Source organism: Hyla sarda, chromosome 12 (genome assembly GCF_029499605.1).
Source record: "Hyla sarda isolate aHylSar1 chromosome 12, aHylSar1.hap1, whole genome shotgun sequence".
Classification (NCBI taxonomy): Eukaryota; Metazoa; Chordata; class Amphibia; order Anura; family Hylidae; genus Hyla; species Hyla sarda.
In genome coordinates, this window is record NC_079200.1 from 56,984,206 (window position 1) to 57,009,778 (window position 25,573).

Genomic DNA, 25,573 nt, shown 5'->3' on the forward strand with positions numbered 1-25,573 from the left:
GTTCAGACATTTACGCATGCGGCGATACCACATATGTTTATTTTTATTATGTTTATATATTTTTTACATGGAATTTGGGAAAAGGGGGTTGATTTAAACTTTTAAAAAGGAAGGGGTTGATGTGTGCGTTTTTCAACTTTTTTTTTTTTTTTACACTTTTAGTCCCCTTAAGGGACTTTTAGGAGGGATCATTTGATTCCTCATACAGTTCAATGTGGTTCCATAGAACCATATTGATCAGTGTGCTCTGCGCTTGATTAATTAATCATTTATCATTTATCATTCTGAGCACGGGAGCCGACACAGGACGAGAGGTAAGCCCTCGGGCTACCTCAGCAGTGGATCACCCCCCCGCGACCGCGTTGTGGGGGGTGGGGGGTGGTTCGATCCACCCCACTGGACCACCAGGGATGGAATAAAGGCACCTTTAGATGCCGCTGTCAGCTTTGACAGCGGTGATCTAAAGGGTTAATAGCCGGCCGCGGCAATCGCCGCATGTCGGCTATTGATGCCGGCCCCCCAGCTACAAGAATCAACTCGAGTCGGGAGCCCGTGCCATACCACCTTAACGCCCATTGGACGAGTATACTCTTCCATGGTCATTAAGGGGTTAAAACTAATAACCCTTCACTTGTATAGAGAAATAGGTAGATATGAGACAGATAGATAAATAGATACAGGTTGATAATAGGCAGCACACCAAAGTTAGTGCAAATAAAGGTGTTCTTTATTCCATATAAGAGACAACGTTTCAGCGATCTCACACCGCCATTTTCAAGGACTCTTTTGTTGGATGTGCTGCTTATTATCTGTTTAGATAAATAGATAGATACTAGATAGATATTGTAGATAATTAAGTATTGTTAGGTTATGCGCTCTGGCCGCACACGCTGGCCATGAGCGCATGGTACCGTTACCTGCTGCTGGGACTCGCATCGCGGGACGTGCCCGCATGTGAACCCCACCGTCACTCATTGAGTGTTTCTCCTGTCCCCGCCTCTGCCTCTCTGCTCCTAGGGCCAGTGCGCCCATTAGTTTAATTCACCTGTGGCTCATAGATAAATTCCTCCACCCTCCTCACTTCCCTGCCAGATCTTTGTTCGCTTGAGCCTGAGAGAAAGCATTCCTGTTATTGCCTTGCTGTGTATCTGATTCTTTGCTCCATGACCTGACCTTGCTCTTTGCTGCCTGCCTACTGACCATTTGTCTATGTTCCTGACAATGCTACTGTCCCGCCCTCCCTGACCTGCTATCCTGACTACGAGCTGCCTCCTGTGCCTCGCATCTCCTCAGCCGCCTGTGTGGTCGAGCCGTGCGAGGGGTAGCGACCTGGGTGCTGCCTGCCACAGCAAATCCATCCTGCTTTGCGGCGGGCTCTGGTGAAAACCAGTACAACCTTAGACTCCGCTCCCTGGTACAGTCCAAGTCATCTGCCACACAGGTCCAGCAGATCCACATCCACCGGTCTTTCTCTCTTCAGAAACTTGAGTGTTACAGTAAGATCTGGCCATGGATCCCGCTGAGGTACCCCTGCCTGAAGTCGCGGATCTTTCCTCCGTTGAGGTATGTCAGTTTGCAGCAGTTGGCCTGACAGGCTCAGCAACTTTCTCAACTTTCACTATGATGCTACAGCTTTTGGCCTTACAACAGCAGCAGATACCGCAACCTGGCCCACTCCCACCACCGGCTCCTGCAGTGTCTTCTGGCTCCCAGTTACGTCTTTACTTTCCAAGTATGATGGGGATTCCAAGTCATGCAGAGGCTTCGTTACACAGTGCTTCATGCACTTGCAGCTCATGTCTGAACTGTTTCCGAGCGAAAGTGGCCTTTGTCATAGCACTGGCCTGGGCTACACCCCTTTGGAACTGTGGTGATCCGGTATCCTCCAATTTGTCGGCCTTGTTGGCAGAATTTCACAGTGTCTTTGAGGAACCCGCATGTGTCTCTTCTGCTGAGATGGTGTTGCTGAACCTATGTCAAGGGAATTCTTCCGTTGGGGACTGCGCTATTCATTTCTGCACTCTTGCCTCTGAACTTGCATGGAATGATGAGGCCTTGTGTGCCACATTCAAAAAAGGATTGTCAAGCAGGATTAAAGTTGCCCTCACAGCATGTGATCCTCCATCTTCTTTGACTGAACTTATCCACTTGGCCACACGCAATGTGCATTTTGCTGAGACACAGAATTTGTGCTTGTATTGTGCTAGCCCGGAGCATTTCCTCAAGGACTGTACAGCTCGCCCACAACATCCGGGAAACGCTCGCACCTAGGGTTTGTGGGAGAGATGTCACTGGGTGTGAATGCTACCTCTCCAAGCTTAACTATTTCTGTACAAGTCTTCCTTCAGTGCTACAGCATTTTTGGATTCTGGATCAGCAGGTGACTTTATTGATGCTTCTTTGGTTCACAAGTATCATCTTCCTCTTACTCGGCTTGCCAAGCCCTTGTTCCTCTCCAAAATCTGGCCTGTATGGTTCACTTCCATACAGAATCTCTTGTCATGCAAGTGGGAGTATTGCACAAAGAAAATATTGAATTCTATGTTCTGCCACACTGTACTTCAGAGATTCTTCTTGGCCTTCCTTGGCTGCAACGCCATTCTCCGCCACTGGATTGGAGAACTGGAAAGATTATTCGTTGGGGACAATCCTGTCAAAGTCTTTGCCTCCAATCAGTTCAGTCTAAAATAGTTTCCCATAAAAAAGGGATTTCCTCCAACACCAGCAGAGTAAAACAAGCGCTGAGACCAGGAAGAAATGGGGTCATTTTTCCTTGACAGCAGGACATCCTGGAATACGCAAGACTCTACTTCTTATTTCCCGGAATTACTGGTGGCCCCATCTTGAACGTGATGTTTCTGATTTTGTTCGTTCCTGTGAAACTTGTGCCCGTGACAAAACTCCTCGACAGAGACCTGCAGGACTCTTACAGTTTTTACCCATTCCAGAGGCTCCCTGGTCCCATATTGCCATGGATTTCATCACCAATTTGCCACCATCTATTAATAACACTGTCATCTGGGTCATTGTAGATCGGTTTTCCAAGATGGCTCATTTCATTCCTCTACCAGGTCTTTATTCTGCCCGGCAGCTGGTGAAGTACTTTTTGTTGCATGTCTTTTGTTTACATGGTCTTCCTCAGCATATAGTTTCGGATCGAGGTGTGCAGTTTGTCTCTAAATTCTTGCAAGCCCTTTGTAACCGTCTGGACATCAATCAGGACTTCTCCTCGGCCTACCACCCTCAGTCCAACGGGCAGGTGGAGAGGGTTAATCAAATCGTTGAGACTTATCTTCAACATTTTGTTTCAGTTCACCAAGATGATTGGGTCTACCTTCTCCCCTGGGCTGAATTCTCATATAATCATGAGGATTTCGAGACCATGAGGTCGTCCCCCTTTTTTGTTGACTACGGACTCCATCTCCGTTCTCCTCTCTCCTCTCCCAGCCTCTTTCGGTGTCCTGCTGTCCGTGACTTCTCTACCACCTGGCAACAGACCCGATAGTCATTATCCCAGGCTTCTTCACGCACGAAGGCGCGAGTGGATAAAAGTAGAAGACCTCCTGCGTCCTTCTCTCCTGGTGACATGGTGTGGCTTTCATCCAAGTACATCCGCTTCAAGATCCCCTGTTACAAGCTCGGTCCTTGTTACCTTAGTCCCTTCCAGACTCTACAAATATCAATCCTGTCTCCTACAAACTCTGTGTACCTGCTATGTTACGTATTCCCAATTCGTTCCATGTCTCTCTCCTCAAGCCCCTTGTCAGAAACCAGTTTTCTCGGAAGAATCTTGTCCCCACACCTGTCTCCGGCTCTTCTGACATCTTCAAGGTTAAAGAGATTCTTGTTATAAAAACTCTGAGAGGTAAACAATTTTTTTGGGTCGACTGGGAGGGTTACGGTACTGAGGAGAGATCTTGGGAGCCTGAGGAGAATATTCTGGACCGTGACCTTCTCAGGAATTTTCTGACTCATAAAAGGAGGGGGGGGGGGGAGACCAAAGACAGGGGTACTGCTGACTGTGAGCGCATGGTCCTTTTACCTGCTGCTGCCGACAGGGCTTGGACTCGCATCATAGGACATGCTCGCATGCAAGCCCCAGTCCGTTACTCACCGGGTGATGATTCTCCTGCCCCTCGGCTCTTCCTCTCTGTTCCGGAGTGTGTGTCCCCTAGGGTGCGTGTACGCCGGAGCTTTAAGATTAAAATGGCCAGTTCGCTCATTAGTGTAATTCACCTGTGGCTCATTGATAAATTCCTCTACCCTCCTCACTTCCCTGCTGGATCTTTGTTGCCTTGAGCCTGAGAGAAAACATTCCTGTTGTTGCCTTGCTGTGTATCTGATCCTTTGCTCAGTGGCCTGATCTTGCTCCTTGCCGCCTGCCTGCTGACCATTTGCTATGTTCCTGACAATGCTACTGTGCTGCCTGCCCTTACCTTATGCTATCCTGACTACGAGTTGCCTTATCGCTCCTGTGCCTCACATCTCCTCAGCCGCCTGTGTGGTCGAGTCGTGCCAGGGGTAGCGACCTGGGTGCCGCCCGCCGCAGCAAGTCCATCCTGCTTCGCGGTGGGCTCTGGTGAAAACGAGCGGCACCTTAGACTCCGCTCCCTGGTGTGGTCCGAGTCATCTGCCACACAGGTCCAGCAGATCCACATCCACCAGGGTTCCTGTCTTCTGAAACGTGAGTGTTACAAGTATAAACAATTGCCAAAACCTGTCTCTATCTATCTTTCTATCTATCTATCTATCTCATGTCTATCTATCTAGAAAATTCTGAAAATGGGCAGCACTTGAGAAAAAATGGCGGGTGCAAGCTCTATAGACTCAGGTCTAGATTCACACAAATCCAAGCACATAAAAACAGCAGCACTCAGGAATCATATGGAAGTATGTGTGGCTTTATTCACCAAACAACAGAACAGCAACGTTTCAATTAATACAAATACAGACAGTATGACATTATGATTACATAGATGGGGTTCATATACAAATTTGACAACACTCATCAGGAGCCCTTACTATGTAAATAAGCAAAGTGAATAAAAAAACAATAATAGAGTCTGTACCGATATCTTTCAGTGATTGTGCTCAAGTGATGATCATAATTAAGGAATATCTTCCTGTAGCAGAAGGGGAGGAGTTCCGGCACACACATCCCTCCTACTGTACTGTATAGGACGCCACTACATAAAGAACACCCATACAGTGTTTTGTAACTCCTCTTCCAGATGGGAGACGAAGACATTCCCATTAAGTCGGTGTGACGTTCGTCCCCATTGCGGTCCCAACGCATTCTATATAGAGCTGTTCGTTGAACTTAAAATTGTTCTTGGTAAGGACTATCTCTAACAGACCAACAAGCAGTTCTAGATGTTCTGATGGAAAATCCCCCTCCCCCCCACTGCATTTCTGATCGCTTGGATACCACCATCGTGGGGGATGGATGTATAGAGACTCACAATATCCAGGGATGCCTCAATGGCACCTTCTGGAACAAAGATATTCTTAATCTTCTCTAAAAAGCCAGTGGTGTCCTGTAAGTATGACTTAGCCTTACTGGTGTATGGGCATAGGACCTTGTTGAGAAAAATCGAGATGTGACTCTTTGCAGAATCCCTCCCAGACACGATATGGCGACCAGGAGGATCCTGCAAAGACTTGTGTATCTTTGGCAGTAAATAAAAAGAATGGTATAACCGGATGTTGGACTATCAAATAATGCCCACTCAGCAAGGCCCTGTTCCACAGCAGGGAGTAACCTGTTTTTAATTACTCGTTCAATCTCCCATCTTGGGTCTGCTGAGACCTTCTGGAATCACTCGATTGTCTTGTGGTTTCTGCGATATATTTGGATTTGTCCATGACCGTTAAGGCCCCTCCCTTGTCGACAGGTTTTATGACCAAATTATGGTCAAGGACAAGTCCATCAATCGCTGCCACCTGCTCTTTCATTAAATTGGAACACGTGGAGTTCATGAAGTTTTCTTTCAAACGGTCTGTATCTCTTTTCACTAGTTTGCAAAACGTGTCCAATATTGGTGAATTAAATGCTGGAGAGAAAGCACTCAAAACATTAATATCATAGTCTTTCAACCAAAAACTTAGTTTGCTCTCTTCTATGTGCACTGAAGGAGGTGGACACCCTCCCCCACGTTCTTCAGAAAACCAGATTTTCAACCTGAGCTTCCTGAAGGAAGAACTGGAGGAGATTTTCTGTGCTTCTATCTATCTATCTAATATCAGTTTTTCACATATGTCCTTACTATCTAAATCTATAGAAGCATAGGTGAAAACGTATTAGGTAACCCTTCAACCCTTCCTTGCATGTATAGTTTTAAATGAATAGAAAGCTTAGATAATATATCTGTCTCAAATAGATGATAGATATGTTTGCCTATCTATCTCTTATCTATCTATCGTTCATATCTATCTATCTATTTTCTATCTATCTATCTAAGGCAGAAAAGTCTGCAGCACACAATGAAGTAGTGAAAAAAAATCAACTGTGGTTTATTCCATCTCCGGCAAAGTCACAGAGCTACGTGTCTGCGGTCTCTCACCACCTTTCTCAAGCATGAACATGTGCACAATGATCGGCTTTAAATAGCCCAAGATACATTCCAATTAATTAGTGAATACAATAAAGTACATAACAGTGAATTATTCATATTCCGTCATCACATCATAGTCAATACATAATGAAAAAACTTCTTCATAGTGGGATATACGTGTGCATTTCATTTCTTGATATATCACCACCAGTGTACATGTGTAATACAGGTAAAAAGCACATCATGTGCTGTACTATATCATAATTAATCTGCAACAGATGTGGCTTGTGGACACTCACCAAAGATGCCGGGCATTCACCATAACGGCGTTGGTGGAAAAATCACTGCGCCTGTGCACAAAAAGTGTGGCGCAGTCTGTGTGGGACTTGTGACCAAAGCCGGTATGTCAGCGTGCACCACCTACAGTATGTGACTGGTATTTATACACTAGTGCTGCTCTTTTCGGATTTGTTTTATCTATCTATCTTAAAAAAAGAGAAGAAGAACAGCACAACCACTGCAGGTGAATGAAAATATCCGGGTGCACGTAAAATCTTGAACCTTGGTTAGGGACTCCTGTCGAATAGTGTTGAGCGGCATAGGCCATATTCGAATTCGCGATATTTCGCGAATATATGGACGAATATTCGTCATATATTTGCTAAATTCGCATATTCGTAATATTCGCGTTTTATTTTTGCATACGCGAAAATTTGCGTATGCGAAAATTAGCATATAAAAAAATTAGCATAAACTAAAATTTGCACGCCAGTCTCACACAGTAGTATCAGAGCCTTCTTTACACCACACAAGCTGGAAGCAGAGAGGGATGATCACTGTGATGTGTACTGTGGAAGAAAAAAAAAAAAAACAATATTCGTAAGTACGAATATATAGTGCTATATTTGCGAATAAAATTCGCATTGCGAATATTCGCCAGCAGCATTACTGTCGAATAGTAATGGAATCTCTCCACAGCACTCCATAGGGGAAAAAGATTGAATTTATGCCATAACAAGTGTCTTACAAAGGGACGTTTCCACCAGCTCTGCCTGGTCTTTCTCAAGCTGTGCACATGGTTGTGACTATAACATATATATATATACATATATATATATATATATATATATATATATATATATATACATGGGCATCCATCAGATGCCAAAGTGAAATCAAATCAAACAATTGGTGCAATAAATACATAAAAATTCAGATTGTTTTGTGCAAGTCCACACCGCACCCCCGCCTATTTGTATTGATAGATCATGGTGTTGTATGTTATGTGACGGTTTGGAGAGAGCCAATGATTAATTATAATACAGACAGGGTGGTCTTTGGGTATATTTCTTCCCCTAAGTCCCGGTTTATGTGAGATATTTTGAATGAACAATATGGAACGAGAGGGTCCTACAGGGACGAATCCCTGTGCTGTTGACAAGACATCTGTCACCTGATAGGAGGGGATGCGGTGTGGACTTGCACAAAACATGTTGCGTGGCTGCGGTAATATGTAGCCATGCTTCATATTGACTGACATCCCTGATCAATGTGTGTATGTAATATGTGAGTCTTGTGGGGACAATATTATCTATTCCAGAATACCCATGCCCTAGTATGCATTCCACCTTAGATTATGATAACAGCTGCCTGATACAGCAACTGTGGGCTATTTACAGTTATTTACTTATATATATATATATATATATATATATATATATATATGCCCTATATAAAGATGGCGACCAGTGTCTAGTAGTGAAGCTGCGGTGGCGCAGCTGAGATCAATATGGACACATCGAGATAGACGGCGGCGGCGCAGTGATGAGCTATCTGGTTGCCAAGACCACACATTATGCCATACTCTCATTGGCTCATCTAGTCCGTCACGTCATGAGACGCATTAGACGGGCACACATGCGCAGTAACTTTTTACCATGCTAGCAAAGGAATCGCCTGTATGTTTACATCCAATCATATATATGGTGTGTGTATTCTCTGACATATTTGTTTTTAATCAACACAGGTGATGACAATATGGTCATTACCTGTTTTTAAACACGTTTACACTGTATATGCACTGTATGTATTTTGTATATGGATACTAAAATGCACTTTGTTAATTATTTGCACCTTATTGCTCTTTTTATGCACAGATTGTATGAATTGATTATGACTTTTTATGTATTTATTGCACCAATTGTTTGATTTGATTTCACTTTGGCATCTGATGGATGCCCATATATATAGTCACAACCATGTGCACAGCTTGAGAAAGACGAGGCAGAGCTGGTTGAAATGTTGCTTTGTAAGACACTTGTTATGGAATAAATTTATTTATATGGAATCTACTGTATCTACTATCTATATCTCTTATCTATCTATTTATCTCTCTCTCTCTCTCTCTCTCTCTCTCTCTGTGCACAGAAAAAAGATTAATGCAACACTCCAGTAGATAAAATGTCAAAAATTTGTGTATTTTTTCCATCAAAGTTCAAAATGCAGATTTCGCCCTCTTCCAAAACCTTTCTTTTTTTTACTTGAAAAAGGTTCTGAGAGAGGAATAAAATGTATCTATCTATCTATCATCTCTATAATACTTAGCTATCTATGTCCTATCTATCTACCTATCTCTATCTATTTTATATCTATCTATTGATCTATCTATCTGTGGTGAGCTGTAAAGGGCAGATGGTGTTGCCCAGGGGTAGATGGTATTAACCCCTTTGTGTTCTTGATGCCAGGACGTGGTTTGCCTATGTAACCACCCGAAGGTAGTACCGCTAGTCCTAGGTCAGGCAGGGGCAATAAAGAGTCCAAGACCAGGTTAAGGGTAATGGTAGCTTTTACTGAGGTTAGACAGGTGGTACAGTCTATACAGTTCAGCCAGTATCCCAAAGAGGTGGCCAGTGACACAGAGAGACCTCGCAGGCTTGCTGGGACTTGCAGTAGGTAGACTGACTATAATGCAGGCCATGGTGACTAGACAGTAGACTTGACTTGACTCACTTGATGACTTTAGGCTTGAGGCCTCCAATGGCTGGACACAGGCACTGGGACAAATGACTGGACTTGACCTCAGCAGGAAATGAAGTGTGATGAAAGAGAGGGATTGCAACTCCTCCCTTCCTTATAAAGGGGGCTGTGCAAGGAGCCCATAGGTTACTAGCGAGGTCACCCGGTCACTGGTGTTCTCTGGGTAACAATACAATCATATGACTTAAAGGGGTATTCCAGGAAATAACTTTTTTTTACATATCAACTGGCTCCAGAAAGTTAAACAGATTTGAAAATTACTTCTATTAAAAAAAATCTTAATCCTTTCAGTACTTATGAGCTTCTGAAGTTAAGGTTGTTCTTTTCTGTCTAAGTGCTCTCTGATGACACCTGTCTCAGGGAACCGCCCAGTTTAGAAGAGGTTTGCTATGGGGATTTGCTTCTAAACTGGGCGTTTCCCGAGACAGGTGTCATCAGAGAGCACTTAGACAGAAAAGAACAACCTTAACTTCAGAAGCTCATAAGTACTGAAAGGATTAAGATTTTTTAATAGAAGTAATTTACAAATCTGTTTAACTTTCTGGAGCCAGTTGATATATAAAAAAAATTTTTTTCCTGGATAACCCCTTTAAACCTGTGACATAATCATGTGATTAACTATACAGGTCATTTACTCTTTCGAGTGAAAACTTATATACACAGGGGGAGACACTGCAGGGAGCCCCGGGGACATATAGGGACTCAACCCCACGGGACTGTAGGATCATATCCCGTACTGGGACACCACATAGCTATCTATTTTATATTGTTCTATCTCCTATCTATCTATCTATCTATCTATCTACTGTATCTATCTCGTTTCTATCTAAGACAAATGTACTTACAATAATAACCATTTACCTGTGTTTGTATAGTAAAAAATAAAAAAATTAATACATACAACTACAGGTTAAAAAATATCAGTTGTAACATACTGTATCATTTCTCTATGTTCTGTCTCATATGTAATATATCTATCTCTCCTTAGATTGGCCAATAGGGGCGCTGTTTTATCAGGAAAGATACTATTTCATCTTGTTTGGCTATGGGATCGGGCATAGTCTAAACAAAGATTTGAGATATTTGCACACATTAGAATATATCTGTTTGTTTTAGTGCTTATATTCTTTCTTTAAGGGGACATGCACAATGCATGGGCACCGGGGCTCATTCCGTGCAGATTAACAAACAGATGTAGCCATCAAATATTTATCCTAATTGCATATCACACGACTTCATTTTGGCTGTGTTCTTTTCCTGCAATAATCAATGCCGACAGCGTGCCAATTGTGAGCTCATTGCAATCTTTACCTTCTTATGGATGATTTTCTGTGTCATTGTAGGTGCAGCCTGGGCTTAATGGGTTAAAACACTAGATCTATAATTTTGGAGCACATTTTACACTTTACAACACCAAACTCAATGCCAAGTCTTACACAACAATCCATTTATGTTGGGTCTGTACCTTGTCTTGATAGAAATTCTAGTAATCATAAATCAGTAGTATAGTATTATCTTCACCTTCCAGGATCCCTTTTACCTTCCTACAGGATCTTTATGAACATTTAGAAATCTAATCTTTAGTAACAAATGTTTAAGAGAACCTGTCTATAGATTTTACCATATATAACTGGTGGCAACAAGTTATGTAAGTGAAAATAAGGTTTCTTACCATCTCCTGATGTCCTCATCGGTGTCTACTAAGGTCCCTTACTGGGGTACTCTGCCCCTAGACATCTTATCCCCTATCCTTTGGACTGGCGATGCGGGGCAGAGGCTCGTGATGTCACGGTCACTCCTCTTTCCATAGACTTGCACTGGGGGGGTGTGGCCATGACATCACGAGCGGGCGTGGCCGTGATGTCCCGAGCCTCCGGCACTCCATCTGACGCTCTAAACGAACACTGGGTGCAGCAAGGAGATCGTGGGGCCCTCAGTGGCGGGACCCCCGCGATCAGACATCTTATCCCCTATCCTTTGGACTAAGGGGGCTTGCCCCTGAAACCTTGGGCCATGACTGAAGGGAGCACGGAGCTTGTTTCCACCTATGCTGCTTTGATGTATTGCTGCTAACCTGATGTCCTGCGAGACAATGAATAACCTGAAAACACTTGAATAAATCTGAAAGAAACTTTCTACTAAACAGTGAGTCACTTACATTAATGTGTACACTCACCTAAGTCTTAGTTGCCGGCGTGTCAGCTGGAATTGTGCCCTATACACGTGTGTCTAATCATGAACTGTTGAACAGAGAGGCTGGAGCTCTGTTGTATGGGCGTTGTTCATACACACAACAAATTAATATAACTCTGTTACAATTGTATACATTGAAAGGAGGATATTGGGGCCTGGTAAGAAACTTTATTTTACTCTATATAACATGTTGCATAAAGTTATATAGGTTAAACTTGGTAACTGGTTCCCTTAAATTGAAGAAAGGGAGGAGGAGGATGAAGCTGCAGTTTCTGTTTTTCTAAGACTTTATGCTGAGAGATGGGATGGGGAACAACTGGTACAGAAATGGAATAAGTTTTCTCCTTAGTAATAGTTTATGTGGTAGATATTGTTGTATAACTGGAACGGTGGATAGGTCTAAGCATGATGCACTAAGGAAGCAGCAAAATGTATAATAACCTTTATGACATTTTCATATTTATGCCATTTGTATACATAAAAAGAATTCAGAAGCCAATCAAAGACACTAAGAATTATCATGTATTGGCTCCTTGTTGCTTGGTGTTTCTCATTGGTCATGGGGAAGCTTTATTTGCAGATGAACATCTATGGCAGTGATTTCCAACCGGGGTTCCGTCAGGCCTTGCCCAGGGAACCGCGACGCACCGGCAATTATTTTTTTTTAATCTCCCACCCCCGCCTGCATGCCTGTGAATCACAGTGGTGCAGGGTGGAAGGGAAGCCTGTGAGTGAGTCACAGGCGCATAGGCTGGGAAGGGGATATATGCAAAGGGGATGGTGTGCCGATCCATCCACCTGGCCCCAGAACCATCCTCCCGGCCCCTAGAATCATCCTCCCCGCCCCAGGACCATCCTCCCAGCACCCTGCAGAAGGACATTGAAAAACAGCTCAGCTTAATTAAGGTACCGCACCCTCTTCCCTCTGTCACCCCTGTCCACCCCTCTTTGTCACCCCTCTGTCACCCCCTTTCACCCACGTCCACTTCTCTGTCATCCATGTCCACCTTGTCCGCCCCTGTCACCCATGTTCACCACCCCTCTGACCACCCCCAGTTTACCCCCATTACCAATGTCCAACCCCCACTATTTACCCATCTGTCCCTTTGTCATTCCTGTCCACCCCTCTTTCACCCCTATACCCCCGTCACCCATGTACACTCTTCTACAACCATCTGTCACCCATGTACACTCTTCTACAACCATCTGTCACCCCTGTACACCCCTCAACACCCCATGTACACTCTTCTACACCCCAACACCCCTGTCACCCATGTAAACTCTTCTACACCCCTCTGTATCCGATGTACACTCCTCTACACCCCCAACACCCCTGTCACCCATTTACACCCCTCTGTCGCCCCCTGTCACCCCCTACTCCCCTGTCACCCATGTACACTCCTCTATACCCATGGACACCCTTCTGTCACCCCCTACGCCCCCATGTCACCCATGTACACCCCTCAACACCCCTCTGTCACCTATGTACACTCCTTTACACACCTGTTACTCATGTACACTATTCTACACCCTTCTGTTACCCCTTTACACCCCTGCATTCCTCTTCACTTTTAAAAGGGGAATCTGGAGGCTAATGCAGGAAAAGTGCAGAGCCTAATAGGTTTGTTTTCTAGTTTTAATGGTAAAGAATTGTGGCTGGAAGAAATTGGTATGATAACCTGGAGAAGAGAAGGGAACGACGCTGATTTTAGAAGACGTTGTTACGGCGAGCGCTCCGGCCGGTTACACTGGCCGTGAGTGCTCTCTTCCTCTGTCCTCCATAAATCTCGGGTCGTCACTCACCTCCTCCTTCTTCTGTTTCCTCCTCATTCTCACACCGCAGGCGCATGCGTCCCCGCCTCCTAGGGCGCGCACGTGCCGTAGCTCTGAGATTTAAAGGGCCAGTGCGCCCTTACTTAGTGTTTGCACCTGTCCCTTCTCTATGAGTATGTGCACCTCCCTCTACCTCTTGATGGATCTTTGTGTGCCCAGTGCCCTAGTGAAAGCATTTATTGTATCTTGCCTTACCATCTTCCTGCCCTACCTGCTCCGGGACCTCTTGCAATGTCCCTGTTCTTGCTACCATGCTGCCAGCCCTGATCTTCTGCTATCCTGACTACGAGTTGCCATATTCCTCCTGTACCACGTTTTCTTCTCAGCAGCCTGTGTGGACGAGTTGTGTCAGGGTAGCGACCTGGGTGCCGCCTGCTGCAGCAAGTCCATCTCACTTTGTGGCGGGCTCTGGTGAAAACCAGCAGCACCTTAGATTCCACTCCTTGACAAGGCCCAAGCCATCATTCGCACAGGCTCAGCGGATCTACTACCTCCTTGCCACCAACAGTAAGATCTGGCCATGGATCCCGCTGGGGTGCCTCTGCCTGATTTTCTGGATCTCTCTACCGTTGTGGCTCAACAGTCGCAGCAGTTAGCCCGGCAGGCAGCAGCAACAGCAGCTGCAACCTGCTCCTGTGTCTCCTCAGTAGGCAACAACGCGGTTAAATTTCACACTCCTGCTTCTGAGCTGGCTTGGAACAACGAGGCCTTGTACTTTAAAAAAAGACTGTCTAGTAGAATCAAGGATGCTCTTGCAGCACGAGATCCTCCATCTACCTTGAGTGAGTTTATCCTTTTGGACACTCAAATTGATGTGCGTTTTGCCGAGAGGCAGGAAGAAATTCGTCTGGAAAGAGAACCTGTCCGTATTCAGCGATTTCCTTGTCTAGCACCTGTGTTCCAGCATCCACCTCTACCGTCTCCTATGTCTCCTGTCGAAGAGACAATGCAGGTGGATCCTACCGCTGCAGGAAAGATCCCGTCAACGCAATGAGAATTTGTGCCTATATTGTGCCAGTCCGGAGCATTTTCTCAACGACTGTACTATATGTCCTTAGCGTCCGGGAAAAGCTCGCACCTAGGATTTGTGCGAGCCAAGACATCTTTCTTTCCTTCTGCCTTTTTGGACTCCGGTTCTGCTGGAGATTTCAATGATGCCTCTCTGGTCCATAAACATCGATTTCCAGTGACTTTGCTTGCTAAGCCTATGTACATTTCCTCTCTCAATGGAGAAAACCTGAACTGTACTGTGCTTTTCCGCACTGAACCTCTCGTTATGCAAGGGGGTGTGTTACATAAGGGAAATATTTAGTTGTATATGCTTCCACATTGTACTTCGGAGCTTCTTCTTGGTCTTCCTTGGCTTCAACGTCATACTCCACTTCTCAACTGGAGGTCTGGTGAGGTCACCCACTGGGGATTCTTTTGCCAAAAACACTGTCTTGAGCCTACCCTGCCTAAGTCTATCAATACGCCTTCTTCTATCCCGGGATTGCCTCTTCCTTATCAAGACTACTCTGATGTATTCAGTGAAAAGCAGGCTGAAATTCTTCTATCACATTGTCCCTATGACTGTCCTATTGACTTACAGCCAAGGACTTTGCCTCCCCAGATAAGAATTTATCCTTTTGTCTGTTCCAGAGATGCAAGCCATGGCTAAATATATCAAGGAGACCCTCCATAAGGGTTTCATCCTTAAATCCTCCTCCCCAGCTAGAGCTGGCTTCTTCTTTGTCGGGAAGAAGGATGGTTCCCTTCATCCTTGTATTGACTACCGGGGATTTAACAAAATAACAATCAAAAATTGCTATCCTTTGCGTTTAATTTCTGAACTTTTTGATCGTCTTTAGGGAGCCAAGATTTTCTCCATATTGGATCTTCGGGGAGCATACAATCTCATTTGGATTTGTGAAGGAGATGAATGGAATAAACTGCCTTTAACACTCGAGATGGACACTTTGAATACCTTGTGAAGCCATTTGGCCTCTGTAACGCTCTAGCTGTCTTTCAAGAATTTGTGAATGACATTTTCCGTGATTTGTTTTACACATGTGTTGTGGTATATCTTGATGATATACTGATCTTCTCATCCAACTTGGAAGATCATTGTTCTCATGTCCGGCAGCTTCTCCAGCACCTCAGGAATAATTGTCTGTATGCCAAGTTTGAGAAGTGCCTATTTGAGAGATCAAGTCTTCCTTTTCTTGGTTACATTGTGTCTAGTCAAAGTCTTCAGATGGATCCTGGCAAGTTATCTAGAACATACTAGACTCCCCCCTCTAAACATGGAGGGACATCAATACTATCTCCAAAAAGACTTCTAGCCAGCGGGCACACTCCACCGTGTGATCAGGATACTGTCCTAGAAGGAAAATACAAAAAGCAAACTCCACATCATGGAGGAATACTAATCAGGATTCTAAACAGGAATACTAAATACTGAGCACGGGTTCAAGCAAGACTCACAGTGTGAACACAGACTAAGATAACAAGGTTAAAGCAGAACAGACATACATAATCCCATAAACAGGTATAATAACCATGGCTAAAACTCAGTCAAACAAACTTGGCAAAGATAAAACTAATAACATAGTCAGAGTAGATCTAATAACCAGCACAGAGTGTAGCAGAGCTCAGGTTTAAATAGCTCCACCCAAGTTCTTATTGGCTAATACCATTAACTATTCCCTAGCCAGGAAGAATAGCACAGAAAACAGATGATACATAAAAACAGTGTGAACAGGGCCTAAAACGGAAAAATGCAAAAACACAAAAGCGGACATCACAAGAATTACATCATCCAGTCATCCACTCTGTCTCTGGCCAAATCCCTCTCTGAAAGCAGCCCCCACCCTACTGAGAGACTCAGACCACATGGTTTCAGGCTTCCTTTAGTGGCAGGGCAGCAGAGCTGCAATGATTGCTGGGAGATGTAGGCAAGGGGAGAAAAGTATGGAAAAGAATATCAATCAGCCAGAGAAGACAACAGAGGTCACAGGAGCCATGCATATCAGGCAGGATGGTTTACAGGGAGTAGTGGCTGTGGAGATATGTATATATACTTCCCTGGAGTACCCCTTACATACCACAGACAACAGATATAGTGGTGTTTTAGGAATTGGAATGTCTTTAAAAGTTTTTGGCTGGTCCACATAATAAGCATTGTATATACAGTTTGGGAAGCAACTATGATGCGTTCTGATTCCATAGTGATAAAAACATGATTGTTAAGTGCTAAATAGTTCCAAAAGGTCTCTCATAATGTGCTAAATTAAAATATAAATAATGACAAAAGAAGAATAACTAAATATATAAAATATGAGAAAAGCACCAATTGCAGCACCTCCACATATGCGATATATGCCCTATATAAAAATGAATAAGAGAAAGTGGACACAATTAAAAACAAGAAAATAAAAAGTCAATATTATGTTTTTTTCCTATACAAAAAACTATGATAAAAATAACAATAATAAAGCACTTTGTATAAAAGAAAAAATGTGCAAATATTTGAATAAATAAATGAGAAAAAAAATAACAAAAAATAAATATTGAAAATAAAATCTGTCTGGTTATGAACTCGAGGAATTGTCCTGGTTTTGAACTGGTTAAAAGGGTAGAATTTTTTTTTTTTGTAAATTAAGTGGTGCCAAAAAGTTAAACAGATTTGTAAATTACTTCTCGTTAGCCTTCCAGTGCTTATCAGCTGCGGTATACTACAGAGAAAGTCATGTAATTCTTTTCAGCCTGACCACAGTGCTCTCTGCTGCCACCTCTATCTGTGTGAGGAACTGTCCAGAGTAGAAGCAAATCCTCATAGCAAACCTCTCCTGCTCTGGACAGTTCCTGACATAAATAGAGGTGTCAGTAGAGACCACTGTGGTCAGACTGGAAATAACTACACAACTTCCTCTGTATCATACAGCAGCTGATAAGTACTGGAAGGATTAAGATTTTTTAAATAGAAGTAATTTACAAATCTATATCAATTTCTGGCACCAGTAGATTTAAAAAAAAAAAAATGTTTTCCACCGAAGTACTCCTTTAACCTCTGAGTTCACTAGATACTAATGGTCCTCCAGAACACGTGATGTGATGCTTGGTTAAGATTAATAGAGGAAGACTAAATACACCTCCATTCACTGTCAACTCATGAGACTCCAAAGGTGTCTATACATAATTAAAAAAAAGATGGTTGAAAGTGGTGGGAACTACAGACCATCTAATCTCTAGTGAAACTTCTAGTATCCTTACTATCCTCTTTGGCATTTACTTTGCATATTCTTCTTCCCAGAATTCCCAGTGGAGCATGAATGGCCTATAAGACCCATATGTCATTTTGGCTTTTACTTCAAGGAGAAACATGATCCCTTTGGTCCTATGATCATCCGCACAATTTGGTCACTTTTGAACGTCTAGAGAGGAATTTGGAGGAAATTTATCATGAACGATTTTTCTACACCTTCAATTTTTTTGGTGGCAATGTGTATGTGCACCAAATTTTTTTAATGGTTGCATGGTATGTGATAAATATGGTGCTGCTACACATTTTTTTGAAATGACACTAAGTACACCACTTTGTATGGTTCCTCCTATTTATGTAACTTTCCCCCCATTGCACCAAAATATGCAACTTTTTAAAAATGGTGTCCACAGGCAGTTTTGTAAGCCAGGTCTGAGTTGGTCTCGTTTTGCGACAAATTGAGGGCTATGGCAGAGCTACACTATTTTAAAAAAAGCTTCTAAAGCAGAAGTCACAATGAAAAGTATTTAAACAGCAACTACAACAAATTGTGCAACAAATCAACACCACAAAAATAGACTAAAACAATGATAAACTTCCCCCTATGGCTGTGCTGTATTTTGTTATGTGAGTTTTATGTTACACTCAGAACTTTCGGATTGTGAAGTGTTGAATCCACCGATAAGCCTGGAGCTCAAGGAGTGACCTGATTACCTCAACACACCCTCAAGAAGAGTGAAGAAATGCAGAAGACTTGTAGCTGCATATTCTATCGCATGTAAGGAGGCCAAACCCTTTCTACTAACTGTACAAACACATGATGGAGGATAATAGAAATATCATGTTAAGTTTATATTATGGTTATGGGTCATGGAGTCTTGGGTCTTATTGTAGCTTGGCCACAGACTGAACCCCTGGAGCTGGACATTGGCCATTTAGTAAGGTGTTTTCTTGCTGAGTCTTGTCTGAGAGTAACTAGTGTTTCAGTTTTTTCCTAGGGCTCTTTGTAAAGCTCTGTTGATTCTTGCGACGCTGGGCCCAGAATACAGCTCGGGGCTTATTCCAAGATCAATGCAAGGTCACAGCCAGAATAGACTTTGTATATGAATACACACAATATTAACCACTTCAAGACAGGAAGAGGCTCTTCGGTCCACAGATCTGATGGGGTCTTCAGGTTCTTCTGTTGGTTAGCTTGGTTTATTCATGAGACTCTGAATCTGAACAGACATGGGATCAGGAAATAACAGTAAGGGTGTGTTCACACTACGTTTGTAGTGTACGGTTGCCAGATCCGGTTGAGAGGACCAAAACCGGCCGCTCCCATATCCCAGCCGAACCCCATACATTTCAATGAGCTGACCGGAGTCAAACACTGACTTCGGTTGGCTTATTTTTGCCCCATATACTATATACATATACTCTAACCTTTTAGGTCGGGTCAGAAAACCGTATACGGGGCACAAATGAGCCGACCGGAATGAGCGTTTGACTCCGGTCGGCTCATCGAAATTAATGGTCTTCGCTGCTCCCAAACGGATCCGGCACCTGTACACTACAAACGTAGTTTGAAGCCACCCTGACAGGGTTTTTTTGTTTAATATTACTACTTTTTGTCATTTTCTTTTGTGGATGCCTGGGGGTGTAGGATATATGGGGTGTAGCTGTGCGGTAACTAAAGGGTGCTTGTTTAACCCTTATCACTCGTGATGCCAGGGTGTGGGCTCCTCTGTATATGCTTGTCCTATTGCCACCCATCCCAAGAGCTATAGGGAGGTATTAAATAAATGATTGTCCACAATCATTTTGCAGAAAACTGTCGGAGCTTTTACTGCAGCTTTTATGCAGGGTTAAACAGGAACAGTCCATGTAACAAAGTCTATTTGGAGTTTGACAGCTGGTTGGGACCTCGTGAGTTTTATAGAGCTTAGGAGGTTAATATGCGCTGTTCCACTGGATTTAGGGGATTGGTATTAGGTCCAGTAGTCACGCTAGCTTTAGCAGGGATTGGTAGTTAAACTCACGATTTCGCAAGTTGCGGAATTTGCTGCCTTCTGGCCTGGTCTTGTGTTTGAAAGTAGCACAGATCTCCTCTCTCTCTGATTGTCCGGCACCCAAGAGATAATGCTGCTTGCTTTGTAGCTCAGGAGCAAGAGAGAGATCATTGGCTACAGCTCTCTTATATGGGCAGGGGCTGGCCTTAAGCTCATTGGTCCATACCATATGTCAATTCTCCTTACAAAGGATTATGGTCTGACATGTGACCATACCATGTGACCTCGGAAGGTCCTTAAGCATAACCTAAAGAAGTAGCACTAGTCACATGACCTAAGGTCCTGCGACACTATATGGACAATTAAATATATAATTACTTATACATGAAACATCATAAAATTAAAGAAGGAAGAGGTGACTAGGGGCTATCCCACCAGGAGGACCCTACTGGAACTAAGTAACTCTGACTTTGGGGACCACCATACAAGGTACCGGGATACCACACTTTGATAGGGCCATTGCCAAGGAAGCACCACTGCCTCTTCTGTGAAGAATTAGACTTTATGAACAAATGACCCTTATCTGCACTCTGGTCTGCATTGCATCTCTCAGCCTCCAGGACTCCATTGCTTTTTCAGCCTTCACGCCCCGCCCCGCCCCGCCTCGCCTCTTTCACAGAAGGACAGGCCGGAGCACTGATGTCCAAGCCCAGGCTAACAGCACTTCTTACTGCCACTCTCACTGCTGTCTCCTCATGATATTTTCCATTCATCTCACTTGCAAGTTAATGTGCCTAGTCTCCCTCTAAACACTGTCCTGTCCCCCAAAATTGAGTAGTAAAGAAACATGTAACCTAATGGTCAGTACACTATTCCATGACATGCTATAAAGATGATTCTTGTGCAGAGACAACCCCTGCTTATTTTCACCTCACCCCTCAGGAAAAGTTATTTTCTGTTGCAATATCTTTTTGAAACTAGAAAGAGCCGATACTAGCAAGAGTCCGATTTTTAGGATTGGTTGCTTTTTTCAACTAATCCTTTGGTTTAATCATCACCAAATGACCTTAATCTACAGTGATTCTACGGGCACACCAAGGTGTTGTGCTCTTAGTACACATAATCTGGTAAGCGGGGAACACAATTATGCAGAGGTTCTAACATTATCCCGGATCCCCTGCACTAGGAGTGCACCTATTTTTTCCTTTTTTCTTTTTACTCCTTTAATGCCCAGGATCTAGAACATTCATGCTACTATGCTCAGCACGGAGTGCCTGCAGGCCACAGGCTTCTTTATGCCTGCGGCCTAGGAGCTATCAGTAAAAACTCCTCCTTGCCATATACAACCTGCTAGACCCTTTGCCGCTTTTGGTCAACTCTTCTCTGATATGTCTTCTGCTCTGTAAGGCCAGCAGCTAGAAAGGGAGGAACTGTTTCTTTATGCACAGAGAATGTTATGCCATAGGTAGAACATATATGTCCATATACGGATTGTTGCAGTTACAGCAGTGATTTTACAATCTCTGCATGCTGTCAGTGAATGGGAATATTTTTGTTCACACCCAGAAGGGGAAAATCTGTACAGACCCAATACTTTTTACAGCTGAGTGTTTTTTGCAGTTGTATTCAGTCTATACAATTCTTTTTGAGCTTAACAGTCTAGTGTCTGGGTTGTTACAATGCAGGGAACTATTAGGACAGGATGCAGATGCTGGTTATGTGTGTGGCTCATATAGGATTGTCTAGACCAGATATAATAGTAACAAACCCTTGCACTGGGTATAATATTGGTCTACTGCATCACTATGTTGGTTAAAAAGAGGGTGGGAATCTGGTTAAACTTTCCTGGATATGACAATGATGGAGGTAGTGTGAGGGGAGGGGATGCCCAAGTGCAGGTCCTTCCTGATATAGGTCTAAATTAATGTGTTTCATACTTCTTAACAGTTTCAAGTTTGCCTGGTTACTGTTCGAAATTGGGTAACAAAGTGAAAGGGTTATGGTGTATATACATCCCACCCAACATAAAGCAGGGCTTAAATGTCATGATTTGAGATTTTAAAATGTTGGTAAACCTAGAATAGTTGACGCAACATCATGTAAAGGAGGTTAGAGAGGATGGGGCAAGATGGATGGTGGGGTACAGAGTGGGGCACATATGTGCTGTGGTTGGTTGGGGTGAGCCTTGCTGTGAATGTATGAATATTGAAGCAGTTGTTCAGAAAAACATGGCTGCTATCTTCCATGAAAAGTGCAACACCTGTCAATAACACAAAGACATTACCAGAAGGAATGTTCTACAGTGACTATAGGAATAGTATTGGGCCCCATGATTGTGGGTTGCCGCCATTAGCAAGAACCAGTCCTAGGTCCCCTAAACCCTCACCAAGGGGTCTAGTTTTAGAACCCGTGACTAAAGATTGTTTTTGGTCACACTCAAACGCATGCTGTTGGTTTCACACAATGAAATGACTAAACCCGCCCATGTCCTGAAGGAATCGTCATGACAGATTCATGATGCTCTTTGAAATGTGACCCCGGTCAGGTATTGTTTGCATCACACCTGTTTCTGCGTCTATTCTGTCAACACCACAATACTGCATTATCTCTCAAGAGACCCTAGAAAAGATTTCATATACGTTATATGCAGTAAAATCACTTTGAAAATAAAAACAAAAAACAAAACATCCAAAATTACATTTAAGAGGGGTCTTCTATGTAGGTGGTCTTCTCAAAGAAAATGACCCCTATTGTATGGTGGATTGAAAACCTGTCATTGGACATCTTGTCTGAATAAAGGGGTGGTCATCTCAAAGAGGTGGTCTTGCAATCTGTGAAGTTTTATATGGGTTGGTTGCAGTTAAAACGATTTAAAGCAGAGGCTGACAACCTTACAAAACTACTATTCCAAGCATTTTGGAACCAGTAGTCATTACTGCCTACTAAACCTTGTGTCATGTACTGTACATGGGTCTGACTGTTTTATCTTCTTTCAGGTTCTTCTGGTGGTACTGTCAGGTGTTCTTCAAAGTGAATCTTCTTCAGGTACTAGAGGGAACATCATCGCAAATAAGGTATGGAAACGCCTCAGTAGAGATATGTTTTGCATTTTCTGTCGAGCTATAATCTATCTGCATTGTCAGATGTGGCACCCTCCAGAAGAAAGTTAGGTTGGATGAAATGTGAGATTTCGATCAACCTTTTGTCAAACAGCAACAAAAGCCCCCTCCCCCTCCACCCCCCCCCCCCCCCCCCCACAAACACACACTGTACTGAGAGGTACACTATTCACTGTTAATCCCCTGTTTAAGAAAGGCCCACAATAGGGTTTAGGTCAGGCGAGGAAGGGGACCGTGTCATTATTTCTTTGTCCCACCTCAGCAAATTGCTTATTCCCAGCCACCTTGGACCTGTTTACAGCTGCCAGAGGTAGTGTTAAAAGCCAAAAACCGCCAAAGCAGGGGAGTTATGCAATTTCGATAACTCACATTGACTTTAATCAAAGTTTCACAAAAGGCTTAGCCCCGCAGCTGTTTGCAAGGGCAAGAGGAGCAAGAAAAAGGCCTTTACTGGCTAGCTAAGCAATAGAGTACTTCAATGCATGAGATGAAGCACTGTCCTGCATAAAAATCATGATCTTCTTCAAAGATGCAGACTTTGTTCTTTACCACTGCTTTAAGATAGAGTCTTCTAAAAATTGGCCAACAGTTTAAGAACAGATTTTGAGCCCATATTCATCCTAAAAAGGTCCACCTAGCTCATACATACACACATATATATATATCTATATATATAGTAAGCTTGTGGGGGTGTAGGGTATATGGGGTGTAGTTGTGCAGTGATGAAAGGGTGACACCAGCGTGAGGGCTCCTCTGTGTATGCTGGTCCTATCGCCACCCGTCCCAAGAGCGATAGGGAGGAATAATAAAGGATTGTCCACAACCGGAGGTTTCAGAAAACTGTCGGAACTTTTACTGCAGGTTTTATGCAGTTTTAAGTTTTAAGCTCAGGAGATTTATATGTGCTGTTCCGCTGGATTTAGGGGATTGAGTTTAGGTCCAGCAGTCACGCAGACTTTAGCGGGGAGTTGTATTGTAACTCATGATTTGGTAAGTTGCGGTATTATCAGGCTTCGGCCTGGTCTTGTCTTTGAAAGTTGCACAGATCTCTCCTCTCTGCTAGTCCGGAACCCAAGAGAGCGAGGATTGGTTGGCAGTTCCCTTATATGGGCAGGGGCTGGCTTTGAGCTCATTGGTCCATACCGTCCATACCATCTGTCAATCACTTTACGCAAGGAATTATGTGATCTAAACATGTGACCACCCATGTGACCTAGGAAGGTCGTTTAACATAGAATTAACATTAGTCATATGACCTAAGGTCCTGCGACACTATATACACAATTAAATATACATACAAACATTACAAAATTAAAGAAGGAAAAGATGACTAGGGGCTATCCCACAAGGAGGACCCTACCGGAATGAAGTAACTCTGGCTTTGGGGACCACCATACAAGGTACGGTATACTATACGGTACCGGGACACCGTATATATATATATATATATATATATATATATATATATATATATATATATATATATAAAAAGAGAAGGCCTGACTCACTGACTCATCAACGCCCAGCCTAAACCCTTGGACCTAGAAAGCTGAATTTTTTAACAGGTGTTGTTTTTAAGACGTAGACAAGGAATAAGAAAGGATTTTTCAAAATTATATCCTTAAGGGGGGAAAAAGGGGTTGAAATTGTGTATGGAAGTCCATCATTTTTGAAGCTAGAAGCTGTATGTGTGTGTGCATGTTCCAGCATTACGTCCAAACGGCTAAAGATATTAACATGAATCTTGGCACACGTTACTTATATGTCAACAACAAACATAGGATAGGTAATTTAACCCTTACTCACCCCCATTTGTCAGGGTCAGGGTTTTTGTCCCATGCAAATCAATGGGAAATGTATGTTCCCACGTAACTTCCCTATGGCTGGAAATATTTCAATACCTGGTACACATATTACAGGTCGGGATAGAAGGTAGGGATAGGAGGTCGAGATAGGAGGATGGGAAAGGAGGTCGAGATAGGAGGAGGGGAAAGGAGGTCGAGATAGGAGGACGGGATATCAGGACGGGATAGGTGGTCGGTATAGGAGGTTGAAAGAGGATAACGGGAAAAGAGGACTGGATAGGAGGTCGAGATAGGAGGATGGGATAGGAATATAGGATGAATAAACGTCAATATATTCGTGAAATATCGCAAATTAAAATATGGCCCCTGCTGCTCATCACTAAAGATGACTAACTTTCTTTCCTAGCTGCCTCCCAGTCTGACTGGGAGAGTATGGTAAGTGAGCTATTACATCCCTGTTCACACTGGTGTGGTGCTGTGCGGTGTCCGTTGCTGCCGTGGCGCCGTGTCTGCGGGAGGGTGTGGCCCATGGACTGGTTTGATTGGCATTGGGGCTGCTCTGCCATTGGGTCGTTCCTCCCTGTGGGCATTGGCGTCGCGGCGGTGGTGGTCGCCGCCCGGTGCTGCGCCATTTTATGCTAGGGACGTTAGGGACCCACTCTGGATAGGTGGCCTTGACGTGGCGAGTGGGCTTGTACTTTTTGATCAAAAATGTATACTGACAACCTGTTAGTTTTTGATATTATGCTGAGAAGCAATCAGATCATTATACAAGATTGTAGATGTGCACCATGTC

The 25,573-nt window shown here is 43.5% G+C and overlaps 1 protein-coding gene across 1 annotated transcript in view; it reads left to right on the top strand.

Moving 5' to 3' along the window:
* LOC130296235 (cadherin-like protein 26) overlaps nucleotides 1-25,573 on the top strand; it is a 173,329-nt gene that overhangs the window by 10,304 nt on the left and 137,452 nt on the right. Inside the window, exon 2 of the mRNA XM_056547570.1 lies at nucleotides 22,850-22,927. Within this exon, the coding sequence (XP_056403545.1) occupies nucleotides 22,850-22,927 (78 nt within the window). The remainder of the gene's footprint in view (nucleotides 1-22,849; nucleotides 22,928-25,573) is intronic.